At 36.3% G+C, this 22,856-nt stretch overlaps 1 protein-coding gene across 1 annotated transcript in view; it reads right to left on the reverse strand.

Annotated features, from left to right (window-relative positions):
- Nucleotides 1–557: 557 nt before the first annotated feature.
- The window catches only part of RIT2 (Ras like without CAAX 2), a 289,218-nt gene continuing 266,919 nt past the window's right edge, over nt 558–22,856 (reverse strand). The window contains exon 5 of the mRNA XM_045527208.1: nt 558–1,060. Coding sequence (XP_045383164.1) covers nt 830–1,060 — 231 coding nt within the window. The 3' untranslated portion in view covers nt 558–829. The remainder of the gene's footprint in view (nt 1,061–22,856) is intronic.

Here is a 22,856-nt window from a genome sequence, read left to right on the forward strand (position 1 = left end):
AACATAGGGTCTCTGGAGTCCTCAAGGCTTGTGCACTGCAGATGGTCCTGATGCAGGTGAAGTGATCCTAAGAGAGATTCCTCATCAGGGAGCAGGGTGCCCTTTTATGAGTATATGAACCACCAGTTCATAGCAGCTGCTCTTTTCCTGTTACAGAGACAATATCCTTTTGCTACAGCCCGGTGACTTCCCTGTGATAATTTTGCCAAAGCTTAACAGGGGCAGAGCACTGTAAATACAGAGATATTTTATTTCAGCTCTCCAATGACCCACAACCCATTCTTATTATTAATAATTCCTCTAAATTTTATCTCTGGAGCATTCAAGTAGAAGCATCATGACTTCTACACTTAAGGAATGACCAGGCTGCAGGTTCCTGTTCTGAATTGTTTCCTAAGCTTCTTTGTTATTTACTGAGATTCCTGAAATGCAAACAACCACAGTGTTATCAGGCAAAGGCAGATCCCCTGAGCCTTTTATCATTCTGGCTGCAATTTTGCATATTTCCTTTATAACCGGACAGCATACCAAATGAAGCTAGACTCTTTAAAGGGAAATGAGGCAATTGGAACGTCAATTTTATTTAGTCATATATTGTAAAAACTAAACAGCATATCCGGCTGATTGACAAAATCCATCCAACTGTTAAAGGCAAAACAAAACTATCTCAAGAGGTACAGTTATGCAGATCTTGCTTTTACCTACTGGCAGAGATTTAAAGAGAGACAGACAAACAGAATATTAAAGCAGAATGCTACATCTGGAATTGTCCAACTGATAAAATTCAGAGAGAGAGAGAGGGAGAGTGAGGGACCCAAATGCAGGGATATCATGTCATATTTTCTCTCTTCTTCTTCTTCAATGAGCCTTTTAGCTTCTTCCACAGGCTGTCTTTTCGCTTCAGTTTCTTTTCCATCAAGGATGACATGGACTCTTTCTTGCGGATTTCCCTCACTAAGCCATGAAAGGCATCATCGATACAGAATCTGAGGGCTGCAGAGGTCTCAAAAAAACCACAGTTATATTCTTGGGCCAGACTCAAACCTTCTTCTGTAGAGACCTAAGGGAAAAAGAAATGATATTAAAAAGAGACAAAGGAAGAGATACTTCAATTAAAAAAATATATATTCTCTACTAGGACTGCAGGCCCCCATTACATAAAAAATGTAAATGTGAGAATTTGTTTAAGGAAGATTCCTAGAATTTCTGAACTTAAACAACAAATGAGAAATTAGAATCTCTAGAAAAGACAGCTGATTAAAACTGATTATGAATGAAACTAGAAATTAGCCCTCCAGACTTCAAAAAAGCAATATAGTATAGTGGTCAAAAGCATGGCTATAGATTAAAACTAGTTTGTTTCACTACTTCAACTACTTTTTAGCTTTGCAAATTTGAGTGAATTTCCTCGTAGTCTCAATTTCCTCATCTGTAACAGGTCATAATAATACCTAACTCAAAAGCTCTTTATTATTAGATGAGATCAACTGTAAAAGGTACATGAACAAGCCGGACACATATTTAAAGCTCTACAAATACTATTATTATAGTTCAGAGCTTTCCTTTAAGAATAATGACAGGGTAAAGTTGTTATAAAATTTTAAAAAACAATCTTCTAGCAAAAGAAAACAGAAACAAAACACCACCATTATGATAAATAAGCCTTTCTCTAGCCAACCTCTCCAGAGCAGGCTTAAAAGCTCCATGAGTCTTTTGCAGCACTTAACCAGGTTGTGGTTGATGCTGTTGTAACAGATCTTCTAGAGATCATAAACTGACTGAGGTCAGGAACATGCCTCATTTATCATCCCTTTAGAATCTACCATAGCTCTTGATGCCTAAGTCACCATTAGAGATATTTGAAGAATTAAAAGAATGATTAATAAAATTGCCCAGGGTTTAATAAGTATTAACTAAGATATCAAGATAAATTACACATAGTTATTTAAACAGTGAGTGGATTATATGTCACTGAACTGATGCTAATATTCCCATGCTCCCATAAAGCCCTACTGGATTATCAGTCTGAAACCATGAGTGACTAGGACTCAGACTACAATGAGTGGAACTCCCAGCCCACCTATGTGGAATATGTGGCATAACTAAGAAAAAAAAATTTATTCTTTTAAGCTGTTGACATTTTGCCACTGTTTGTAATTAGAGCAGAAACCAACTTTCTTAACTGATGCACCACACTATATGGCTAGTAAATAGCTGAGCTGGGTGTAAAAATCTGTCAGGTCTATCTGATTTCAAAGATAAATCCTCCACTCTAGTCTGTGATAGATTAACCTCACCAAGGGCTGTTAAATAGAGATGAATAATTGTCATGTTTTAACTCTATAAGACACATAGTGCTTGGACTCTTTGCTTTTTCTTTTATTCCTGCTGGTAAACACACCTATCCTTTTTGGAGCTCATTTCTATCTTATAGTAACTTAAGAAATGCAGCTAAAACAAGTAACTAAAGCTTTTAAAGTCTGTCTTACCAGCAACTGAGCAACGATACAAGTTTATGAAGTAACTTGACTGATTTTTCAAGTTATCACAAGTGATAATCTTACCACATAGTTTGATACCACATAATATGGGTTACCATTTATTTTTTGGTTGTCCATCAGAATTTTCCCCACCCAGAAGCCAGTGATGTGTATTTTACATTTTTCTGTAGCAACACAAGATTTCTGGAATCATTCTCTACTAATCAGCTTTCATGAGGTTATACATAAACTAAAATAGCCTCAAAATCTCTGTAGCTTACAAAAATACTTGTTTTTTGCTCACACTGTTCCTTAGTAGCTGAGGAGTAGACTATGGCTTCTCAGCTCTAGGCTGTTGGTTGGGTTCTGGTTTGTTCCTCCTATTCTCTTATTTTGGGACTCAGGCTGAAAAAGCACCTCTTATTTCAGAATTGATGTTGCCACGATAGAGGCAGGTGTACAAGAAGCAGTGAAAATTCTACCCGCTTCCCAATGGCTAAATGACATGTGGGAAAACCTAAAGTTGATGAGGCAAGATGTATACTCAGCTCACATTGAAGCATGGCAAGACTGGAGAGAAAACAAGGAATTATAAAGGAAAAATTGAACCTATCACAATCAATATAAATGCAATATGCTCTTCAATTTAAAAAGACAAAGATTGGCCGGGCGAGGTGGCTCACGCCTGTAATCCTAGCACTCTAGGAGGCCGAGGCGGGTGGATCGCTCGAGGTCAGGAGTTCGAGACCAGCCTGAGCAAGAGTGAGACCCCGTCTCTACTAAAAAAATAGAAATAAATTATCTGGCCAACTAAAAATATATATACAAACAAAAAAAAAAATTAGCCGGGCATGGTGGCACATGTCTGTAGTCCCAGCTACTCGGGAGGCTGAGGGAGTAGGATCGCTTAAGCCCAGGAGTTTGAGGTTGCTGTGAGCTAGGCTGACACCATGGCACTCCCTCTAGCCCGGGCAACAGAGTGAGACTCTGTCTCAAAAAATAAATAAATAAATAAAAAAAAAAAAGGACAAAGATTGCCAGACCAAATTTTTCAAAAATCACTTTCAGTTGCAACAATTTACATGTGAGGAATAGAAAGAGTGAAATTTGAATGGAAATTTATACAAAAAGAAAGTTGGTGTAGTGACATAAATATCAGACTAAGTAGACAGTAAATAAAAACAACCATTAATTAAAGGAAGGTATTTTATAATGATTAAAATATCAATCTGTTAGGAAGGTATTTTACTTATAAACTTATATGTACTCAAAAATATAGCCTAAGTTTATATGAGGAAAGAGTTGATAAAACTAAAATCCAAAATCTTAGTAAGATATTTTAACGTATCTCTCTTAGCAATTGAAAGAATAAATAGGCAAAAAGTCAGTAAGGATATAGAAGATTTGAACAAAACAATGAACAAAATTGATCCAATTTACAAATATAAGATGCTACAGCTAACAAGTGAAAAAGTTATATTCTCTTCAAGTAAACTTAGAGCATTTATAGAATTGACTTCATGCTAAGGTCAGTCTCAAAACATTGTAAGGAATCAAAAACAAACAAACAAACAAACAAACAAAAGAATCAAAATCACAGCATATTCCCAAATAAATGGAATTAAGCTAGAAATTAACTTAGAAAACCCTAGTAAATTCCCAAATATTTGGGGGAAAGTGTGTTTATAAATAGTCAATATGTCAAAAAAGAATTTATAGGAAAATTTTTAAAATTTGGAATTGAATGATAATGAAAATGCAATAAAACTTGTGGGATTATCTAAAGCTTTGGTCAGAATGATGTTTATAGCATTACATAAATGTTTCAGAAAAGTATACACACTCAAACTTAATGATCAAAGTATGAACTTCAAAGAGTTGCCAGAAAGCTCAGTAAATTAAATTCACAGAGAGTAGAAAGAAGAAAATGATAAAGACAGAAATAAATAAAATAGAAAACAGTCATGAATAGAGAAAACTAAATACAATATGAATTTTTTTGTAAGGATGTCAAAATTGATAGAGCCTATTCAAGACAGATTAAGGGTGAGGAGAGTGAGGGGGGAAGGGGGTAAAACCTTACCTATCAGGTACAATGAACACTATACTGTGTTGGGCACGCTAAGTGCCCTGACTTATTTATTATACAATGTATACACGTAACAAAAACATTTCTATCCCCTTAATACTTTGAAATTAAAAAAAGAGAAATAAGTCACAAATAATATTAAGAATGACAAAGTGGGCAGGGTACAGTGGCTCATGCCTGTAAACCTAGCACTTTGGGAGGCCAAGGCAGGAGGATCACTTGAGGCCAGGAGTTCAAGACCAGTCTGAGAAAGAGAACCTCTCTCCTCAAAAACTAAAAAAAAATAGGTGGCGCTAAGCACATGCTTATAGTCCCCACTACTTGGGAGGCTGAGGCAGGAGAATTGCTTGAACCCAGAGTTTGAGTTTGCAGTGAGCTGTGATGATGCCACTGCACTCTAGCCTGGGTGACAGAGTAAGACCCTGTCTCAAATATAAATAAATAAATAAATAAATAAATAAAATAAAAAAATAACAAAGTAGATATAACTACAGAACCTACAAACATAAAAAAGATAATAAAAGGACATAATGTTTGTCCTAATAAATCATAAAAATCAAAGGACAAATTCCTACGAAAACAAAAATTTTAAAAACTTAACACAAGAAAAAATAGAAAATCTGAATTATCTACACATTAAACAAGAAATTAAACCTTTTCACAATTAAGTCTTTATGGACAGAAGCTGCCTTTGATGAATATGTATAGATATATGTACCAAAAGACATTTACATAATTGTTCATAGCAACATTATATACAATAGCAAAAACAAGCAAAAACACTGAAAGCAACACAAATGTTATTAGTAAACTTGATAAATAATTTGCTTTATATTAATATAATGGAATTATGTTCAATGTAAATGGCTGACACACTATTATGTACAACTTACATAAATCTTACAAACATAATAATGTTGAGTGAAAGAAGTCAGATCTAAGGAACATTGTTAAGAAATTTTTTTATTTTAGTATTAGATTTTTTTATTTTAGTTTCAGATTTTCAAAATATGGCAATAGAGATTTTCCGTACACCCCACACCTAGTTTCCCCTATTGTTATATAAATGTGCCACATAATTACATTTTTAGAAAGTTTAAAAACAGAAAAACTATTCTTTAGTGTTAGGAGTTAATATAGTGTTTCCTTTGGGAGGAGACACAAGGTAGTCTTCTGGGTGCTTTTATTAATATTTATCTTCCTTAATCTATATGCTAATTTCAGGTGAGTTCATGTTGTAATTTATAAAATTTTATACTTATAATTTGTGTACTTTATCTGATACTCTAATTAAACACTCAATTACACAATACATTGTATAATGTGCAGCACCCCCTTTGAATTCAGGGCATCACTGTCCTCAAGTACAGTGATATTTCTGTAGCTAAATATTGTAACATACAGGGTATGTAAAATCTCTAAATAGACTCAGATCATCAGATCATGTTTTGTCACAAAATGAGTTGAGTTTGGTTGGTTTTGCAAACAAATTAAGAAAAACGTTTTACTTTTCATATTAGTATAGATTTCTGCAATCTGTTGATTGTGGACTACTTGTATTACTTTTCGGTGAGAAAGTTCAATATCAAAAAGATTATAAATCATTCCAAATTAGTGTATAATTTCAATGCAAATGCAGTCAAATCCTGAAAACTTTTGCATCATAACATGTCATACAGGGACACTAAAATATGTAGGGAAGAATAAAGGTACAAGCAGGAAAGAAATATTTGAATTCTAATAAGGAGGTGAGGAGAAGAATAATAACAATGATGTTGGTCTCCCCTGATTGAGGCTCTCCTTAAAGCTATAGTGGTTCAGGCAGTGGGGCATTAGTTAGGGGCTGCAATAGAGAACTTAGAAACAAGATCAACATATATATGGGAGCTTGATGTATTATTGGGGTGGCATTCCAAGTCTGTGGGGAAATGAAGATACCGTCAATGGTGCTCTGACATTGAGTTATCATTTTGGATTATTTTTGACCAAGATGTATTGGGGTTATTTTCACCAGCACAAGAAGGTAATTTTTCTTTGGGGAGAGTAGAAGTAGAAAGGGTTTGGAGTTAAGTTCTTAGCTACATCTATACTATTTTTTACACATTTGAAAAAATATATATGTTTATGTGTATATATATATACATATATATATGGATAGTACATTTAAACATGCATATGTATATTTCTCTATATAAACACATACATATATTTATGAAATATTTCCTAATTATAAAAAATGTAAGCATCACAAATAAATCATTAGAGACATCAAAATTCAGTTAAAAGTCCAATGTAATAATCAAGCTCAATCTGAAATAAAATTAGCAAGCATATTCCATGTTAAGATTCTTATTGGAATGATATACAACAAAACAGCATCTTTAATAGATGGTATAACTGCATATTTTAATATTGGTATGAGGCTGAAGTATATTTAAATCTGTGCCTACTCATTACTTTGATAAGTAATGTAGGAATCATGAACCTTCTGATTCAAAGCATGAAATGTACTTGCACATAATCTTAGATTCATTACCAGAATATTAATTCTATGTTATCTAATTGAAGACTGACTCAGTAATTTTCACATTTGTCATAATGAAATCTAAATGGAAATTAAATATAGTAAAATATTTGATCTCTTCTCTATTTCCTTAAAAAACATTCTTATTAGATAAGTGGCCTAAAATTTTTATTTTTTAAAGAAAAATACTAAAGTGAAAGCATCCTTTAACAATAAATTTCCACGTTCCAATACAATTTCATCTCACCCCAGTATTGGCAAACCATACATTTGTCATCCCTACCTTTGTCCTTGAAGTTTATATACGATAAATTTAATGATAGAACTTGAGTCCAAACATGGGAAAAAAAAAAAAAAAAAGAAAAGAAACAAGCTCTACAAACATTAATATTTACAGATTTCTGAGTTTTATGTTTAGTAATTATGGTCAGTTTGAAGGCCATAAATATTGTGGCAGTATCATAGGGAGTAATTTTTAGAACTACGGCAGTCTGCTCTTGGTGCCTGGTGTTCCGACCGGTTCAGAACCAGAGTGTATGACAAGAAGTAACAGCTTCTATGCTAGGGTTTCAAACCAGGGTAATTAGCATATTCTTTTAATATATCTTGTCTCTCCAAATATAAAGTAAAATTAAATACTTTAAGTCACCAATATTCATCCACATGATATGGTAACCATTAAGAAAGAAGCACAATGTTATTACAGAAGAGAATTAGATTTTCTTATTTTTCATATGAGGAGTTTCAGGCCCAGAAAGGTTAAGCAATGGTTAGAACATGGTTTAAGGTCACACATCTAATTAAGAAAAACATCCATCAAATTCTACACTCTCTCATTAAATATTGCTTCCAGACCTTGCTGTTTCTCCTGGGGTCTTTCCAATTCCCTTTGTTAATATTCCATGTATATATGTAATTGATTATTCTGATGTGAGCTTTTATAACTTAATTCTTCAATAGTCAACAAATGGCATGTAATATTTTATATTTCCATTTACATAAAAAGTAAATTTTAAATACAGAAACACTGGGGGAAAAGAAATGTTACGGGAAGATTATTTTAGGGCTAGGGAGCAATTGATGCATCTACCATTATACTACACGGCCCCTCAATTGCAAAGAAGGAAACTTTGTGATTCAATGTGCCACCTGGAGGCCTTAGAGAGCAATGGCAAGAGAGAAGGAATAAAGAAAAATGTTTCATACGAGTAATAGAAAATTTCAATAACCCAGGGGTGCCATCTTTTTAATATATATGACCTTTTTCACCGAGGAAGATCACCATGTAATAGGCCAGGTGCTCCCTGAAATGCCATTTTCCATCTGCCAGAGGAGGCATTAGAACTCAGCCACAGCTGCGTGGGGGGTTGATGAGGCTACTGGGGCAGGAAGGCAAGCAGGGCCTCTTCTGGTCCAGGCCAGCTGCTTGTGGGAAGCCGCAAGCATGCTGGCCAATTAGAGCTCCAGTCCCAACAATCTGCTGACTTCAGGAGCTTCCTAGCTCTCTACATCTTTTTATCTTTTACCTGAACTCAGTAAAAATAAAATACAATAAATTAAATTAAATTATTGTAAAGGTAGTCGGGGTGGTTGCCTAATAAGCTATATAATTCTTAACCGCACAAAAGGAAACTCAGACTGCTCTGCTATAATTGGTAACCTTGAGTGAGGAGAGATTGGCAGAAAGATGGGTCTGGCTCTCCCAGCAGAAGCTTTGCAAGCAAAATGTGTTAGTGGCTAAGTCCACTAGGCGCTGTTAAAACATTTAGTGTACCGAGTGAACTCCTTGGAGTTTGTTTTATATTTTTTAATATCTTCTTGTCAGTGTTTCATGCCATTCTTTCCCATGGAGCTATTAATTTTCATTATACAACCTACATCATCAAAGTAGCAGGAGTCATAGTGTCCTGGGAAATCCGAGACCAAAACATCTTACTTGTTAACTTGAAGGAAAAGCAGCCCAAACTTAGATTATTCGATTTTCATTTTGTTTAGTTGTATGATTGATTTTGATCAGTTTTAACGATACGAATGGACTTGTCAGTTTTCTTGACCAGTGCTAATGAAAATGCTATTGATTTATTTAACTTGATTTCTTCACTTATCTGATCTGAGAGTGATTTTTTTCAAGAGATCATCTTTCTGTTTAAAGGTAAGTGCTTACATATCACCTCAAAGCCCTTAGGGAAAAGCAAAACAAAGCAAAGTGCTGGCAAGATGTCCCACCGGTAGCCAGTAGCTGCAGTCACTGACACATGGGAAACCTTTCTTGACAGATGAGAGTGTGCTTACATGTGTTCCTTCCCAGTGTGCTCTCTCTGCCCTGCTATTTTCCCCCAGTTCTCTTTCCTAGATGGGTGAACGAGTCTGTAGTATTAAGCTGAAGCTAAACTGGAGAAGAAACGTCAGTTTCTTTTTAGTGGATCCCTCTAATTTTTAGAAGAGATTATGTTGGAGCCTCCTTCCTGTATATTATCAAGGAGGAGGACAAGAATCCTCCATCCCTTCTTTGTGGTAAGAAGAAGAAAAAGTGCTCCCAGCCTTGGCTTAAAGAGTCCAGATTCTCACCTGGGTTCTTAGACTGGGACGGGGTAGGGACTGGGGAAGGTGAGGGTACGAGTCAACAGAGACAGTCTGGTTGTACATTTGTTTCTGGCTCTCTTTGGAATGTGGAGTATATTTTACACCTCAGGGACCACACACCTCCACACGGACCTTCCCATTTTCACACCTTTGCATATTGCTTTTTTCCCATTTAGAAGCCTTCAATTTTTCTTCTTTACCTCTTCCAGACCTACTCAAGGCTTCACAAGCCAAGGCAGTCTATGGTGATCTTGGTGCTCTCTGCTTTGCTGGACAACTCATCTATGAGGGAAGTTCACAGGCCTTACAATTTAGTTGTTTTATCTCACCAACCAAACTGCAAGGTAGTGGAACAGAAAACATATTTTGTCCTTCTTTTACCTCATTGTGCTTATAGTCGCAAACTTTGCAGGTGGTAGGTACTCATTAAATATTTAATTTTGATGATGGTGGTAATGGACATCCCATAAACACTCATTGGTCACCACAGAGTCCATTATAATGAGTCCATTAAACTACAATTCCAGAGGCCAGGATATGGTTTTCAAATTTATTTTTTCTCTAATGTAGCCTTTAGCAAATGCCTGACGAAGTCTTCCCACAGTGGGTAAGAGTATAGATTCTGGAATTAGCTTACCAGGATCCAAATTCAGGCTATACCACATTTTAGCCATGGGCTCTTGGACGGTTGCTTAGACTATCTGTGCTTCAATTCCTCATCTATACAATTCTACCTTATAGAATTGTTAATAGGATTCAATGAGCTGTTACTTAGCTTTTCATAACACATAGTTCCTGGCATACTGTGTACACCCAATAAATGTTTTTTTTTTTTCTCAATGTTTTAAAAGAAGGCAGACCATCTAAAATTCCTTTGGATCACATTTTGGCCCTGTTTAATTTTTTTTCTACTTCTCACTATGACCTACAAACCCTACATGATGTGACCTCTGTTCACTTCCCTAAGCCCAATTCACACCACTGTCCCCTCATTCCTGACACCCCACCGTATACTTCCACACATGCTCAGTGCAATCTTCCTGCCTTCAAGCGTTTGCATATCTCGTTTCCTTTGCCTGGAATGTGATCCCTCCAGGGTCTCCTCCTGCTGTTTTCTTCATGTTCCAGCTCAGATGTATCACCTCCACGGAGAAACCTTGCCTAACTGTCTCTCAAAATCTTTCTTCCACATCCCCAGTAATGCTACCCCATTACCCTGCCTTATTTTTTTTTTTTTTTTAGGGGGAGTACACCTAATTACTCTCTGAAGTCATTCTACTGATTTGTTTATATGTTTATTTTCCACCTCCTTCCAGTGTAAAGTAAGCTTAGTCATTGCAGGAAATGTGTCTGTCTTGTTCACCTCCGCAGCTGGTCTCCAGCATAGTGACTGGCACTTAGGAGGCACTCACTCTTTGTGGAGTGATCCCACTGGAACCCAGGCCGTGGAAATACAGCTGGGGTTACAGTAAATAGAGGAGCTGGTTGTCAATTGAGGCAACAGAAAAAAACGCAAGGAAAATTCAGATCAATGAAAGTGGCTAGCACTGGGTACAGCACTATGGTGGCTTTTAAAAGTAGTATCCAGCCCTGTCCTAGTGGTTCTCAGCTTCCTGAGGGAGGGAGCCTTAATCTGAGACCTGAATGACAAGTAGTAATTATCCCGGTTAGAGGGAGGACGTGGGGTGTCTGGGGAACAGAAAGGAGTCTCAGGTAGAAGGACTAAAAAAGGCCTAAGGCAGAAGTGATGGTGGCACTTTTGTGGGATCATCAGTAGTTAAAGTGGTTTAGACCAGAGCACAAGGGAGAAAGGAGTGCATAATAGCACAATCAGAAGAAATTAGTGAGCTTAAATCTCTAATTTACTTAGATCCATATGAAATTTGTTAGGAACCCATCAATTGAATAATCAAAAAAAAAAAAAAAAGCCTATTTCTTGAGTGCCTACTCTGTGCAAGGAAATGTAATAGGTTTTCTCTCTCCTGCTGTTCTGGAGAGATATTGATTGAATGGAGAGAAAAGCAGGACATAATAAATTAAATGGTGTAGCCAGTCTTTCTGAGGCACGAGATGGTAACGGCTCTAGGGTAAAGGGTTTAGACTGCTTTGTACAGGAGACATTTGAAGTCTCAAAGGCCTTGTGCTTTTCATCCGAGAAGCTCTGGTGTGCTGGGGGGAAAGGTTGCCATGGCAGCCAGTAGTTGCTATGAAGGAAAAAAAGAGAAGGTTAATGCTAAATATTTTGCTTACAGCAATATCTGGCTTTCTCTTTGAATTTTTCTCCTAAAGACTTTACTTTTACAATATCTTGTTAAAATTATAAATCAATAGACTTAGGCAGTATGTATAATATATACACACACACACACACACACACACACATATAAATGCAGGAATATGCATGTGGAAGTATACATATATGCATGTGCACGTCTAAGGATATTTCCATATATTTGCACTAATAAATAAAATAAATGTATTTGATGTATATTAAATCAATGGCTCTCTTGAACCTTCAGGGAATTGCTTATAATGAATAGTTAAATTTTCCAAGTGGCCAAAAAATTTACTCTTTAAACACCAAAAAATATTTCAGTGGTTAATTTATTACATTACTAAAGTTATAATAGGTAAAAATAGAAGGAGAGAACTTATGTATTATACTTATAACACATATAATAATTATAATTAATAAATTCTATAACTGTATGATGTCTGGATTTCCTGGAGAATATATGACTGTGAGGGCAAGGAATATGGCATTGCCAGCAATACCTCAGTGCTTGGCACATAAACCTTACTCAGTAAACATCTTTCCTATTTCTCCATTGAATGGATAATGAATAAATGGATAGAAAGATGACCTAGGAGGAAACAACTCAGAAGCTGGAATCTCACTTGAATTGCTGAAGGTTTTAAGTTATTTCCATTAAAATGTCCATGCAATCATTTCAAATGTCAAAGTGTCAGATTGTATATGCTCTCAGGATAGAACATGTGCCCTGCAGAATCTCTAGACACGAAAAATAAAAAAAGAAGAAGAAGAAGACAGGGTCATGATGCTGGCTTGAATGGGATCTAGGGATCACGGTGGCAGATGACTCTGATAAAGTCCGAAGGAAAGCCCAGGGCCTCTTATATCTTTTTGGATCTTATTTGGGAAAAGCATGCCATGAAAAGAAGGATGAACCAGAACAAAATAAGTTTGACATAAGTTCTAACCCCGCCATCGACAGAAGGCAAAACTAAAGCAATGTTCGTTATTTTCTGATCTTACACACAGGGAGCTGGACTTTTTGAAAATGTATATGCCTGTGCTTATTGGCACCACTATAAATTTAGATTTCAATCTTAGCAAAGCCATCAGTGCTCTTTTCAATCATTTTACTTATGATCAGCCAGTGCCCTTTCCTATTCCTCATTTAGTTCTTCAAAGCCTTCCCTTCTTATCTCAGGTCCCTGACCCCATCCTCATTTTCAGCAGATGTTTGCACCCTCTTACTTCACCTCACTGAGGAAATGAAAGCATCCCCAAAGAATGACTTTAACATCCTAGACTAGCACCTAGAAACTCATCTGTATCATTAGACATCTTATCCTGTTCTTTCTCCTCTCAAAGAAAGGTTACTTATTTCTGTCAAATCTGATACCTCCATCTGGGCTGAGTCACCTTTTTTATCTACTTCAATCCTGCACCATTAGATGTCCCACTTCTGTCCCATATTTTCAGCCTTCCTCTCTAACAGCCCCTTTTGTCTTAGAAAAATATTCAAGTCTCATCTATTTTTAGAGTCAAGTTCAGTTACTTTCTTATATCCGTCCTCCCATTCACTATCAAATGTAGATCATTTGGGAAAATATTTCTGTAAGGTTAAAACAAGACAAAATGGAGCTGGGACAGGAAAGTGATTGGGAAAAGGATGCACAATTTCAAAACAAAATACATTGTAAATTTATTTGCTGGTTTCTCTTAATCACTTCTAATTTGCACATCAAGGTTCACAATTTGTACTCTTCCCTGCTCATTCTCCTAACATGGTTTGCAAAGGTATAAATACTATCCTTGCTGCTAAACCCAATAGATGCTTCCAATGATCTTTTACCATCTGCAACATCTAACAAATTGACTAGTCCCTTCTTTAAATTCTTCTGACCAGGCATGGTGACTAATGACTGTAATCCCAGAACTTTGGAACTTAAGAGGTCAGATCACTTGAGGCCAGGTGTTTGAGACCAGCCTGGGCAACATAGCGAGATCCTATCTCTACAAAAAATAAAATAAAATAAAAAATTAGTCAGGTGTGGTGCCATGTACCTGTAGTCCCCGCTACTCAGGAGGATGAGATAGGAGGATCCCTTGAGCCCAGGAGTTGGAGGCTACATGAGCTATGATTGCACCACTGAACTCCAGCATGGGTGATAGAATGAGACCCTTTCTATAAAATTAAATAAATAAAAATTAAAAAATAAGGTCTTCTCCTTTGAATCGATGACTCCTCCTTTCTTGATTTTCTAACCTCTTTCTCCTACCCTTAACTGATGCATTTTGTAATTATGTGCCCATGGATTCTGTCCTGGCCTCTGACCAGGACTTACACCATCAGCTCCCCTAGTTGTCAGGCCTTCAGGCTTGGACTAGAGCTACACCCACCAGCTTTCCAGGGCCTCCAGCTTGCAGACACCAGATGTCACCTTCATAATTGTGTGAGCTAATCCCTCATAATAAATGTCTTTCATATATCTGCATATATCCTATTGGTTTTGTTTCTTCAGAGGACCCTAATACAATCCTAAAATCCAAAGAGTTCAAAATTGCAATGGCCTTTAGGGTCATCTTCAAACCACCAAGTCATCACCTATGTCTCTTCTACAACATCTGTCAAGGGCTACCTAGTGTCTGCAGGCACATACTTATTGCACATTCCTCTGTAAAATGACCATTTCTGTCAAAGTTTCTTACATTTTCTGAGAAGAAAATTAAAATTTTAGCACTGAAATTGTTCCTGGTAATCATGCACTTCAAATTGCTTCTTATATAAATTAAGTAAACTAAAACAATTTGGGAGTACCCAAATTTCCAAGATTATATAGTTCTTTAATATTGGAATTGGTGCTAAAACCCTGGACTCTCTCTGTACCTCCTTACCTGCCTCTTTGCCTAGAACACAGAGTCAGTGGGGCTGAAGAGACGGTGCCTGGGACAACTGCATTTTGGTGAAGAGAAAAATGGAAGAAAAGTTGCAGAAAAGAGACTTCCTAGGACAATCAGACTTTTATTGAGATGCGGGAGGCAGGGATAAAGACTGCTGCCATTTTTCCAAGTTTACTTGGAAAGCAGCCGAGGACCCTGGACATCTGGAGCTGGGGCTTTCCCTTTGTTAAATCCAAGTTTACATTTTAAAATGTACATTCTTTAAATTTCTTTTATAATAGAATGTATATTTGCACGTTTTCATCCTTTTGGATTTGGAAGATATGATATATAGATTCAAGTGGCTGCACAGATGACAGCTTACCCCTCTGTGGCCTTAGAAACTCCTTCCATTTGTTGCTTCCTAAGCCCAGTTGCCTGATCATTCCCCAGGTGAACAAAATGACCTGCCTCAGTGACTGGGCACACAGCGTGCCAGCGTAAGGAAGGTGATCTTGACAAGTCTGTTAAGAAGCAGCAGCCTGAGACTGCATCTCCACTCCGTGACACCTGTTTTCTCTTCCAGATTCTGGTCATGTCAGAGCACCTGGCAAACAACACTATCACTGCAATGACTTGTCAGCTCACTGACATTATCTATGCTTTATCCTCTGCAGAAGCAGCTGAGAACATAGCCTGCATTAGTCAAAACAGCAGGTCTCACTGAGATACAAAGGAGAAAAACATACTATTTAAAGAGGGTGGTTTCTGAAATCATATAACCTGAGTTCTAATCTCAGCTCTGCCATTTACTAGTTGAGTGACCTTAATTGAGTTACTTAGCCTCTATAATGCTCAATGTTTCCTCATCTTAAAATGAGGCTTATTAGAGACAGGATTGATATAATAAACAGAAAGTCTTTTGCTAATTGCATGTTAAATGTAATATTATTTGCACTTTTTGATTGTTTATTCCTTTAATACATATGACTCGCTTGTCCCCACATATAAATCATGCATCTTGATATGAATGAGAAGTTTGATTCTTGTCTTTCTGACCACCACCAGAGGGAGGGGACTTTCTGTTACCAGATATTCTGATACAGTTGACTCTGTTACCATACCTGTCCTCAGAGTGGTTAATCCTCCTTTGAGTATGTTTTATTGAATGAGACAAAAAGCATTTTACTAAAATCAAAAGCAATTACAGTAACGTTTAATCGTTGAAAGCTGAGTCACCTTTTTCCTTCAACCCGTCGAAAGCCATAGATAGATAACTGTTTCAGTTTCCCTCTTCGTTTTCCCTCAACTTTCTCCTGCATTTCCTTTAAAATTCCTTGTTCTCCTCCATTAGCCTATTTTATTCTTTTACCTTTTCTTTTTACTCTTTATGTCTTCACTAGTCAACAAATATCCTGCTAATCCTTAAGGCTTGTCTAAAATGATTCCCTGACCCCACTATGTGAAGTGTTTGTTGATCCTCCGACTAGGTATGATTTCTCCCTCTTTATAAATCCCTAAGCATTTGGTTTTTATCACTTGTCTTTTACTACAATTAATACTTTTGTTATTCTTACTAAGGGTAAATTTCATGAACACAAGGACAGTGTTATTTCCGTTATGTCTCTTGAAAATAGAATAACTGTCAAATTGACTTGAAAAACCTGACTCCTGTTATGTCCTAAAACTATTAACTAGCTAACTAATTGTTTATAAAGTCCTTCTCTTCTCCCAATTAATGAAACTTTTTTTCTTAGGAATTTCAATTCTTCTTAGTTTATCCCCTCTCATAATATGTAACTATCAGAGCAACCTGAATTTGCTCTTGAGATCAGATGTTGGCCCTTCACAATGGTATCTGATCAGCAAAATCCCAATTCCCTTGACAAATTGTGATTCTCTGAAGTGAAAACCATGCTGGGTAGAGATGTCAGCCAGGAAATCATGGAATCATAGTCATTAGAGACAGCACTATAAAGTATACCAGACATCATTGTTTCCAAAACATTCCTGTGAGAGGGACATCCAGATCTTTCCTATGGACACTTCAGTAATGAGTTTATTCACATATGAGAGAATTCCAGGCCACTTGTATATAGTGTTCCCTGGGAGAAAGTTAATAATTAAGAAAAAACTTTTCTACCTAAATTTTCTACCTGTTAGTCTTATTCTAGCCTTTATAAACACATCCAGAATAGCTCTCCCCGCCATTTCCTTCTGTATGATAACTCTTCTAATATAAAAAAAATGTACATTATGTCTTATACTCATTGTTTACCACTGAATTGTATTCAGAAAATTGTTCTGTCTTCTTTAAGAAGACAGTTTTCATCCTGCAGAATTTTAAATTAAAAAAATATGACTTAGAAGACAAATAAGTAGATGGCTCCAATTTTGTTTGTTCTTATAGAGTAATGTGAGACCATAAAAAGTATCTATCTATAAAAAATAAATAGTAGCAACAACAATAAAACTTTAATTGCAAGATTATTACTTTTCTAACCACAGAGGATGTATAACTGCTTGACCACACCACCAGACATTAAGGGTTTTTTTTTTTTGGACTATCCTTACTACTCTCTCTGCTAGGATAAGGGTGAATAGTTGGGCCACTGACCTTTAATTTCTACATTAAATAAAAAAGCAAGAATATAGGACTGAAAAATACCCTTGTGAATGTCAATAGCAGCACTATCTGCTTTCTAGGAAATAACTTCCTTCAATGACTTACTTCAAATCGATTTTCCCTAGGATGTAGGTTCTTATTAACATTGGCAATGTTTTTGTTGATCTCAGTCAACCAACATGGTATGTATGTAAACAGTAGATCCTCGATAAATATTTATCAAACTAGAATAGTCCAGATGAACATCAACAAGATGAATTTCATAATAGTCATGTGTCGCTTAACAATGGGGATACATTCTGAGAAACGTGTTGTTAGGTGACTTCATTATCATGCAAATGTCATCGGGTATACTTACACAAACCAAGATTGTGTAACCTACTACATACCTAGGTTGTACAGTATTGCCTATTCTCCTAGGCTGCAAACCTATACAGCATGTTACTCTACTGAATACTGTAGAAATTATATGAAATTAATGGTAAGTATTTGTATATCTAGACATGGAAAAAGTATAGTAAAAATATGACACAAAAGACAAAAAATGGTATATACCTGTATAGGGCATTTACTATGAATGGAGCTTACAGGACTGGAAGTTGTTCTGAGTGAGTCAGTGAGTGAGTGGTGAGTGAATATGAAGGTCTAGGACGTTACTATACACCACTGTAGACTTTATAAACAATGTACAATTAGGCTACACTAGATTTATTTAAAAAAATTTTTTTTAATAGTAAATTAACCTTAGTTTCCTGTAATATTTTTACATTATGAACTATTTAATTTTTTCTAACTTTGTGACTCTTTTGTAATAACACCTAAAACCCAAACACATCGTATAGCTGTACAAAAATGTTTTCTTTCTTTATATCCTTATTTTAAAAGCTTCTTGTCATTTTTATTTTTAAAATGTTTTGTTAAAAAAGGAAAACACAAACACACAAATTAGCCTAGGCCTACACAGGGTCAGGATCATCAAGACATCACTAGGCAATAGGAATTCTTCACCTCCATTATAATCTTATGGGACCACTGTTGCATATTCAGTCCATTATTGACCAAAACGTCATTCTTTGGTGCATGACTGTATATCTGCTTTTTCTGTATCTAAAGTGGGTGGCAATAAATTGTTGGAGGAAGGAGAAGATGATCTAGATAAAATAAATAATGCTACAATGATGAGGAACACAGTGGAACTCAGAAATGACTTTTACACACAAGTTTCATTCTAAAGGAGGTAGGCTAAGTTGGTGCTCTGCAAAACGAAATCATAACATTGACTTGGGCCAGTTTCCTTATCTACTTGAGATAAAGGGAGAGGACTAAATGATACTTAAGGTTACTTCTACTGTGAGCTTTCAATGATTTCTCCAACTTGTCATTCTTTGCTTCCCTCTGTGCCTGTTTACTCTCTCCTTTTGAATCAATCTTTTTATGTTTCATTTGCAGGCATAGAATCAACATTCACCCAGATGGTAACCACTCCCCACCCTCTGTACTGTATGCCCTAGCCACTTAAAAGTATTTGCACTTTCCAGAATATATCATTACGTCTGCCTAGATACCTCTGCCAGGAATGTACACCATCTCCTAAAGATTTAACCTCCACTTTCTTTGAAGTGAAACATTGTCTTCACTCTTTACCCATATATATTCCCAGATACCTTATGGATTATATACCCTTTTTTACCCATGAGCAGCAGTTCTTGAGAACAGATACTATCATGTTCACTTTTTATCCTCAGACTTTAACCATAGCAGGGTTTTAATAAATATTTGTTGAATGAATTGAATTTGAAAATAAAATCATAGCATATAGCATCACTAATGTTATCTTCTCATCTGTAAACTTGTATAAGGGATTTTTGGGAAAATTTTATTTTTTTTAAATTTATTTATTTTTATACCTTGTATAATGCTTAAGTCAGGGTCTTTGGTGTGCCTGTCACCAGAATAGTGTTTATTGTACCCAATAGGCAAGTTTGTATCCCTCAATCCCCCTCCCACCTTACCCCCTTCTTGGTTTCCAGTGTCCATTATATCTCTTTGTGCCATGTGTACCCATCATTTAGCTCCCACTTATTAGTGAGAACATACGGTGTTTGGTTTTCCATACCCTAGATACTTCCCCTTAGGATCATAGCCTCTAGTTCTATCCAAGTTGTGCAAATGACACTATTTCATTCTTTTCATGGCTCAGTAGTACTCCATGTGTGATGTGTGTGTGTGTGTGTGTGTGTGTGTGTGTGTGTGTGTGTGTGTATGTGTATAAACACTTTATCCACTATGAATCGATGGGCACTTAGGTTGATTCCACATTTTTGTAATTGTGAATTGTGTTGTGGTAAACATTCAAGTGTGGGTGTCTTTTTCGTAAAATGACTTCTTTTCCTTTGAGTAGATACAAGCAGTAGGATTGCTGGATTGAATGGTAGGTTTACATTTATTTCTTTGAGGAATTTCCATACTTAGAGTTACTAGATTTTCTACTAACCTTATATCACTAAATATGTGCCATCTCTGAAAAAGCTATGAAGTATTAGCATAAATAATTAAAACAAAAGCTCACTTACCAAACTAATTTGCAATGCAGCCTTATTTAGTTTATAGTGTTTACTTGCTAGCTGATTTGAGAAATTTGAGAGTCCATTTATCTAGCTATCTTAAAAAGTCATTATTGCCTTAATATTTAGGGGCCCTCAGTCTAGCCTTCACCAGTAAGCTTCCCTGAGCCTATATTTCCTTCTCAATGGGGGCTTGGAATATCCATTAATTCTGACATTAGTTTCTGTATCTGATGCTTGGAATGCATAATGAATATATTTGCAAATTAGTGGGGTGAATATTTTGCAATTATAGAAGCAATTAATATTTTATTGTGTCAGAAGAAAAAAAGTCTTTCAAGAACCAGGCATACAATAATAAGAAATGCATGTCAGTGCCTAAGCTGTAACTATATGTATAGAGAATCATTTCAGAACAGTAATGCAAATGACTCAATTCATGGACAATTTAAGTATAATAAACTTTAACTTGGAACATGTCTTCATCTTCTCTGAGACTAGTTGACATACAGCCTGCCCTCATGAAAAAGGAAATATTTACTGTCTCCCCAGGTATTTTACAACATTAAAATTCTGTTTGTGGCTTTTGTAAACCTCCCCTGGAAAATTACAAGTGAGATTAAAAGAAACTCCAACAGCCTGCAGAGGAATTGATAGATGACCTGCCATATTTAAGACAGCCGACTTTCTGCTAAGGTCAACCCTCACATACTGAGAGGACAAAAGCAAAACACAAGGTCTAGGGAGAGCAGAGAAGCTGAAAGAACAAAGTGTGTTGACACCAGTGATTTCTAGCCCTAGACTAAGGGGAAAGACTATTCTTTTATGTATGTGTATATACTTAGACACATAAATGTTTACTTGCATATTTATTTATATACATACATATGACATATGTATATATATACTAATAATATATGATATATGTATTTATACTAATAATATATGTAATATAGTATGTAGTATGTGCATATATAATATAACCTCATGACATAAAATGCAATGATTATTCCATGTCTTTGACTTATCTTTATAAATTTCTGTTCCCCACCCTCACTGATCTAGCTGAGTTTGGATATTGACCCTTCCAAAAGAGTTTGTCACAGTGATACTGGGATCAGCCCAAGACAGACTTTAGTGGGGAGTCACCATTAGCAAAATTATCTAAATCAGGATGGCAGGCCCAAGTGTTGGTCTTGAGATGGCCTAGCAATAAATTGCCCTCTGGTTGCCAGAGCCTGCCAACCAGCAGTCATTAGAAGTTCAAGGTTTCCATGGATACCTCATTCTGGGCACAGGTGAAATAACTCTTCAGAAGCTCTTTGCACAAACATGATTGCCGGGAGTTCAGTGGAGGTTAGCCTAATTAGTTACTACAATGAAACACGTTTCTATGAACAGTTTCCAGGGCTCACTTTAATTATGGGACAAAAAGGAATGAAGAAATGGAATTGTGGAAGAAAGTAAGATTTTAAAACTCATGTCTGATTTTATTGCTCCTCCAATGCTATTGATTAATCCCCTGTTGTCTAAAAGAAATTTCCCAGATTTTTGTTTTTCATGGATAAGGTACTTTCCAAAATTGGGGGTAGGTTGAATTGGATTCTACAGACATTTCAATGATAGATATGTATTATTTTTGCCTGCCCAGAAGGCCCTCTCTCCTCTTTTGAAATAATATCTCAATTTCTCTTAGGACCACTACCCTTCTCCATTTCTCAGCTCAATAGTTTTCATGGGATTGACCCTATTTATGGCTTTGGAGGTAGGCGAGTAACCCAGGCCTGGCTATTCAGAGAACTACATCTCTCTATCCAAATGTTGGTTGTGACATTAGCAATAGACCTAAACAAGATAATGAGAGCCCTCCCTGGGAACCTTGCTAGCATTCTTAGGAAATAGTCATGTTCCTTGACAGGAGTAGCTAAGATTGTGAAGTGTAAGTGTTTACCTAAGAATAAAGCCAATAAAAAAGTAAGAAGAGGAAAGAGAAAGAAATATTTTGATGATATTGAAGTCTGAAGCTATTAATAGTCATGCCTGAAGACAAGTGAATTGAGTTTCCCAGTTATAGGAGATAATAAATTCATATTTTGTGACTTTTCTTTTTGTTTAAACTGGTGCCTGTGGGTTCTGTAACAACTGTATAGGTTCTGACTAATACAGTTGTGAAATTTTCATTTCAGAAAATAATGTACTATGATGTAAAACATTGCCAGAAACCCCTTTCTAGTTCACTAGGGTTGTCAACTGCAGTAGGCATTACTACAACTACTGTAGGCATTATTGTGGAAAGATCCCACAGTTGAAAACAAAGAAGATAAGTTTCCAATGGCCAGTTCAATGGTGGCCTGATTTGTGGCACTATATCTTCATATTTTGCATCAAATTTCAAGGACTGGCAAGGTATTATTTAAAACAGAAATGTTTTAAAATAGGCTAAAAGGAAAAAAGAAAATATTTTTCTTGGCACACCAGAAATTGGTGAGGAAGATACTGCACTTCACTGTACCTTCCCATCTCATATGACTCAGAGGGCGACTCTATCTGTGATTCCTTGTAAATATGATTATATCTGTAAGAAGAGTATGCTGTTTCCTAACTGGATACTGGATGTTTTCTGAACTACAGTATACACATACTACCTTGCCCAGAACCACTGGACTCTGGGGAGTAAACCTTACAGAAGGAGCAGAGTGTCACAGTGGCACAGAACTTCAGTACTGGTTTCCACAGATCTCAGACAGTCATGGCTGAGATTCAGAGGTTTTCTTGTACCCTAGCCCAGAAAGTGCAGTTTTTGGCTGTTGATTCAGAGACTGCCCCAGAGAGCCAAAGATTGAGGTGTAGGGGGTACAC

Source organism: Lemur catta, chromosome 16 (genome assembly GCF_020740605.2).
Source record: "Lemur catta isolate mLemCat1 chromosome 16, mLemCat1.pri, whole genome shotgun sequence".
Taxonomy (NCBI): Eukaryota; Metazoa; Chordata; class Mammalia; order Primates; family Lemuridae; genus Lemur; species Lemur catta.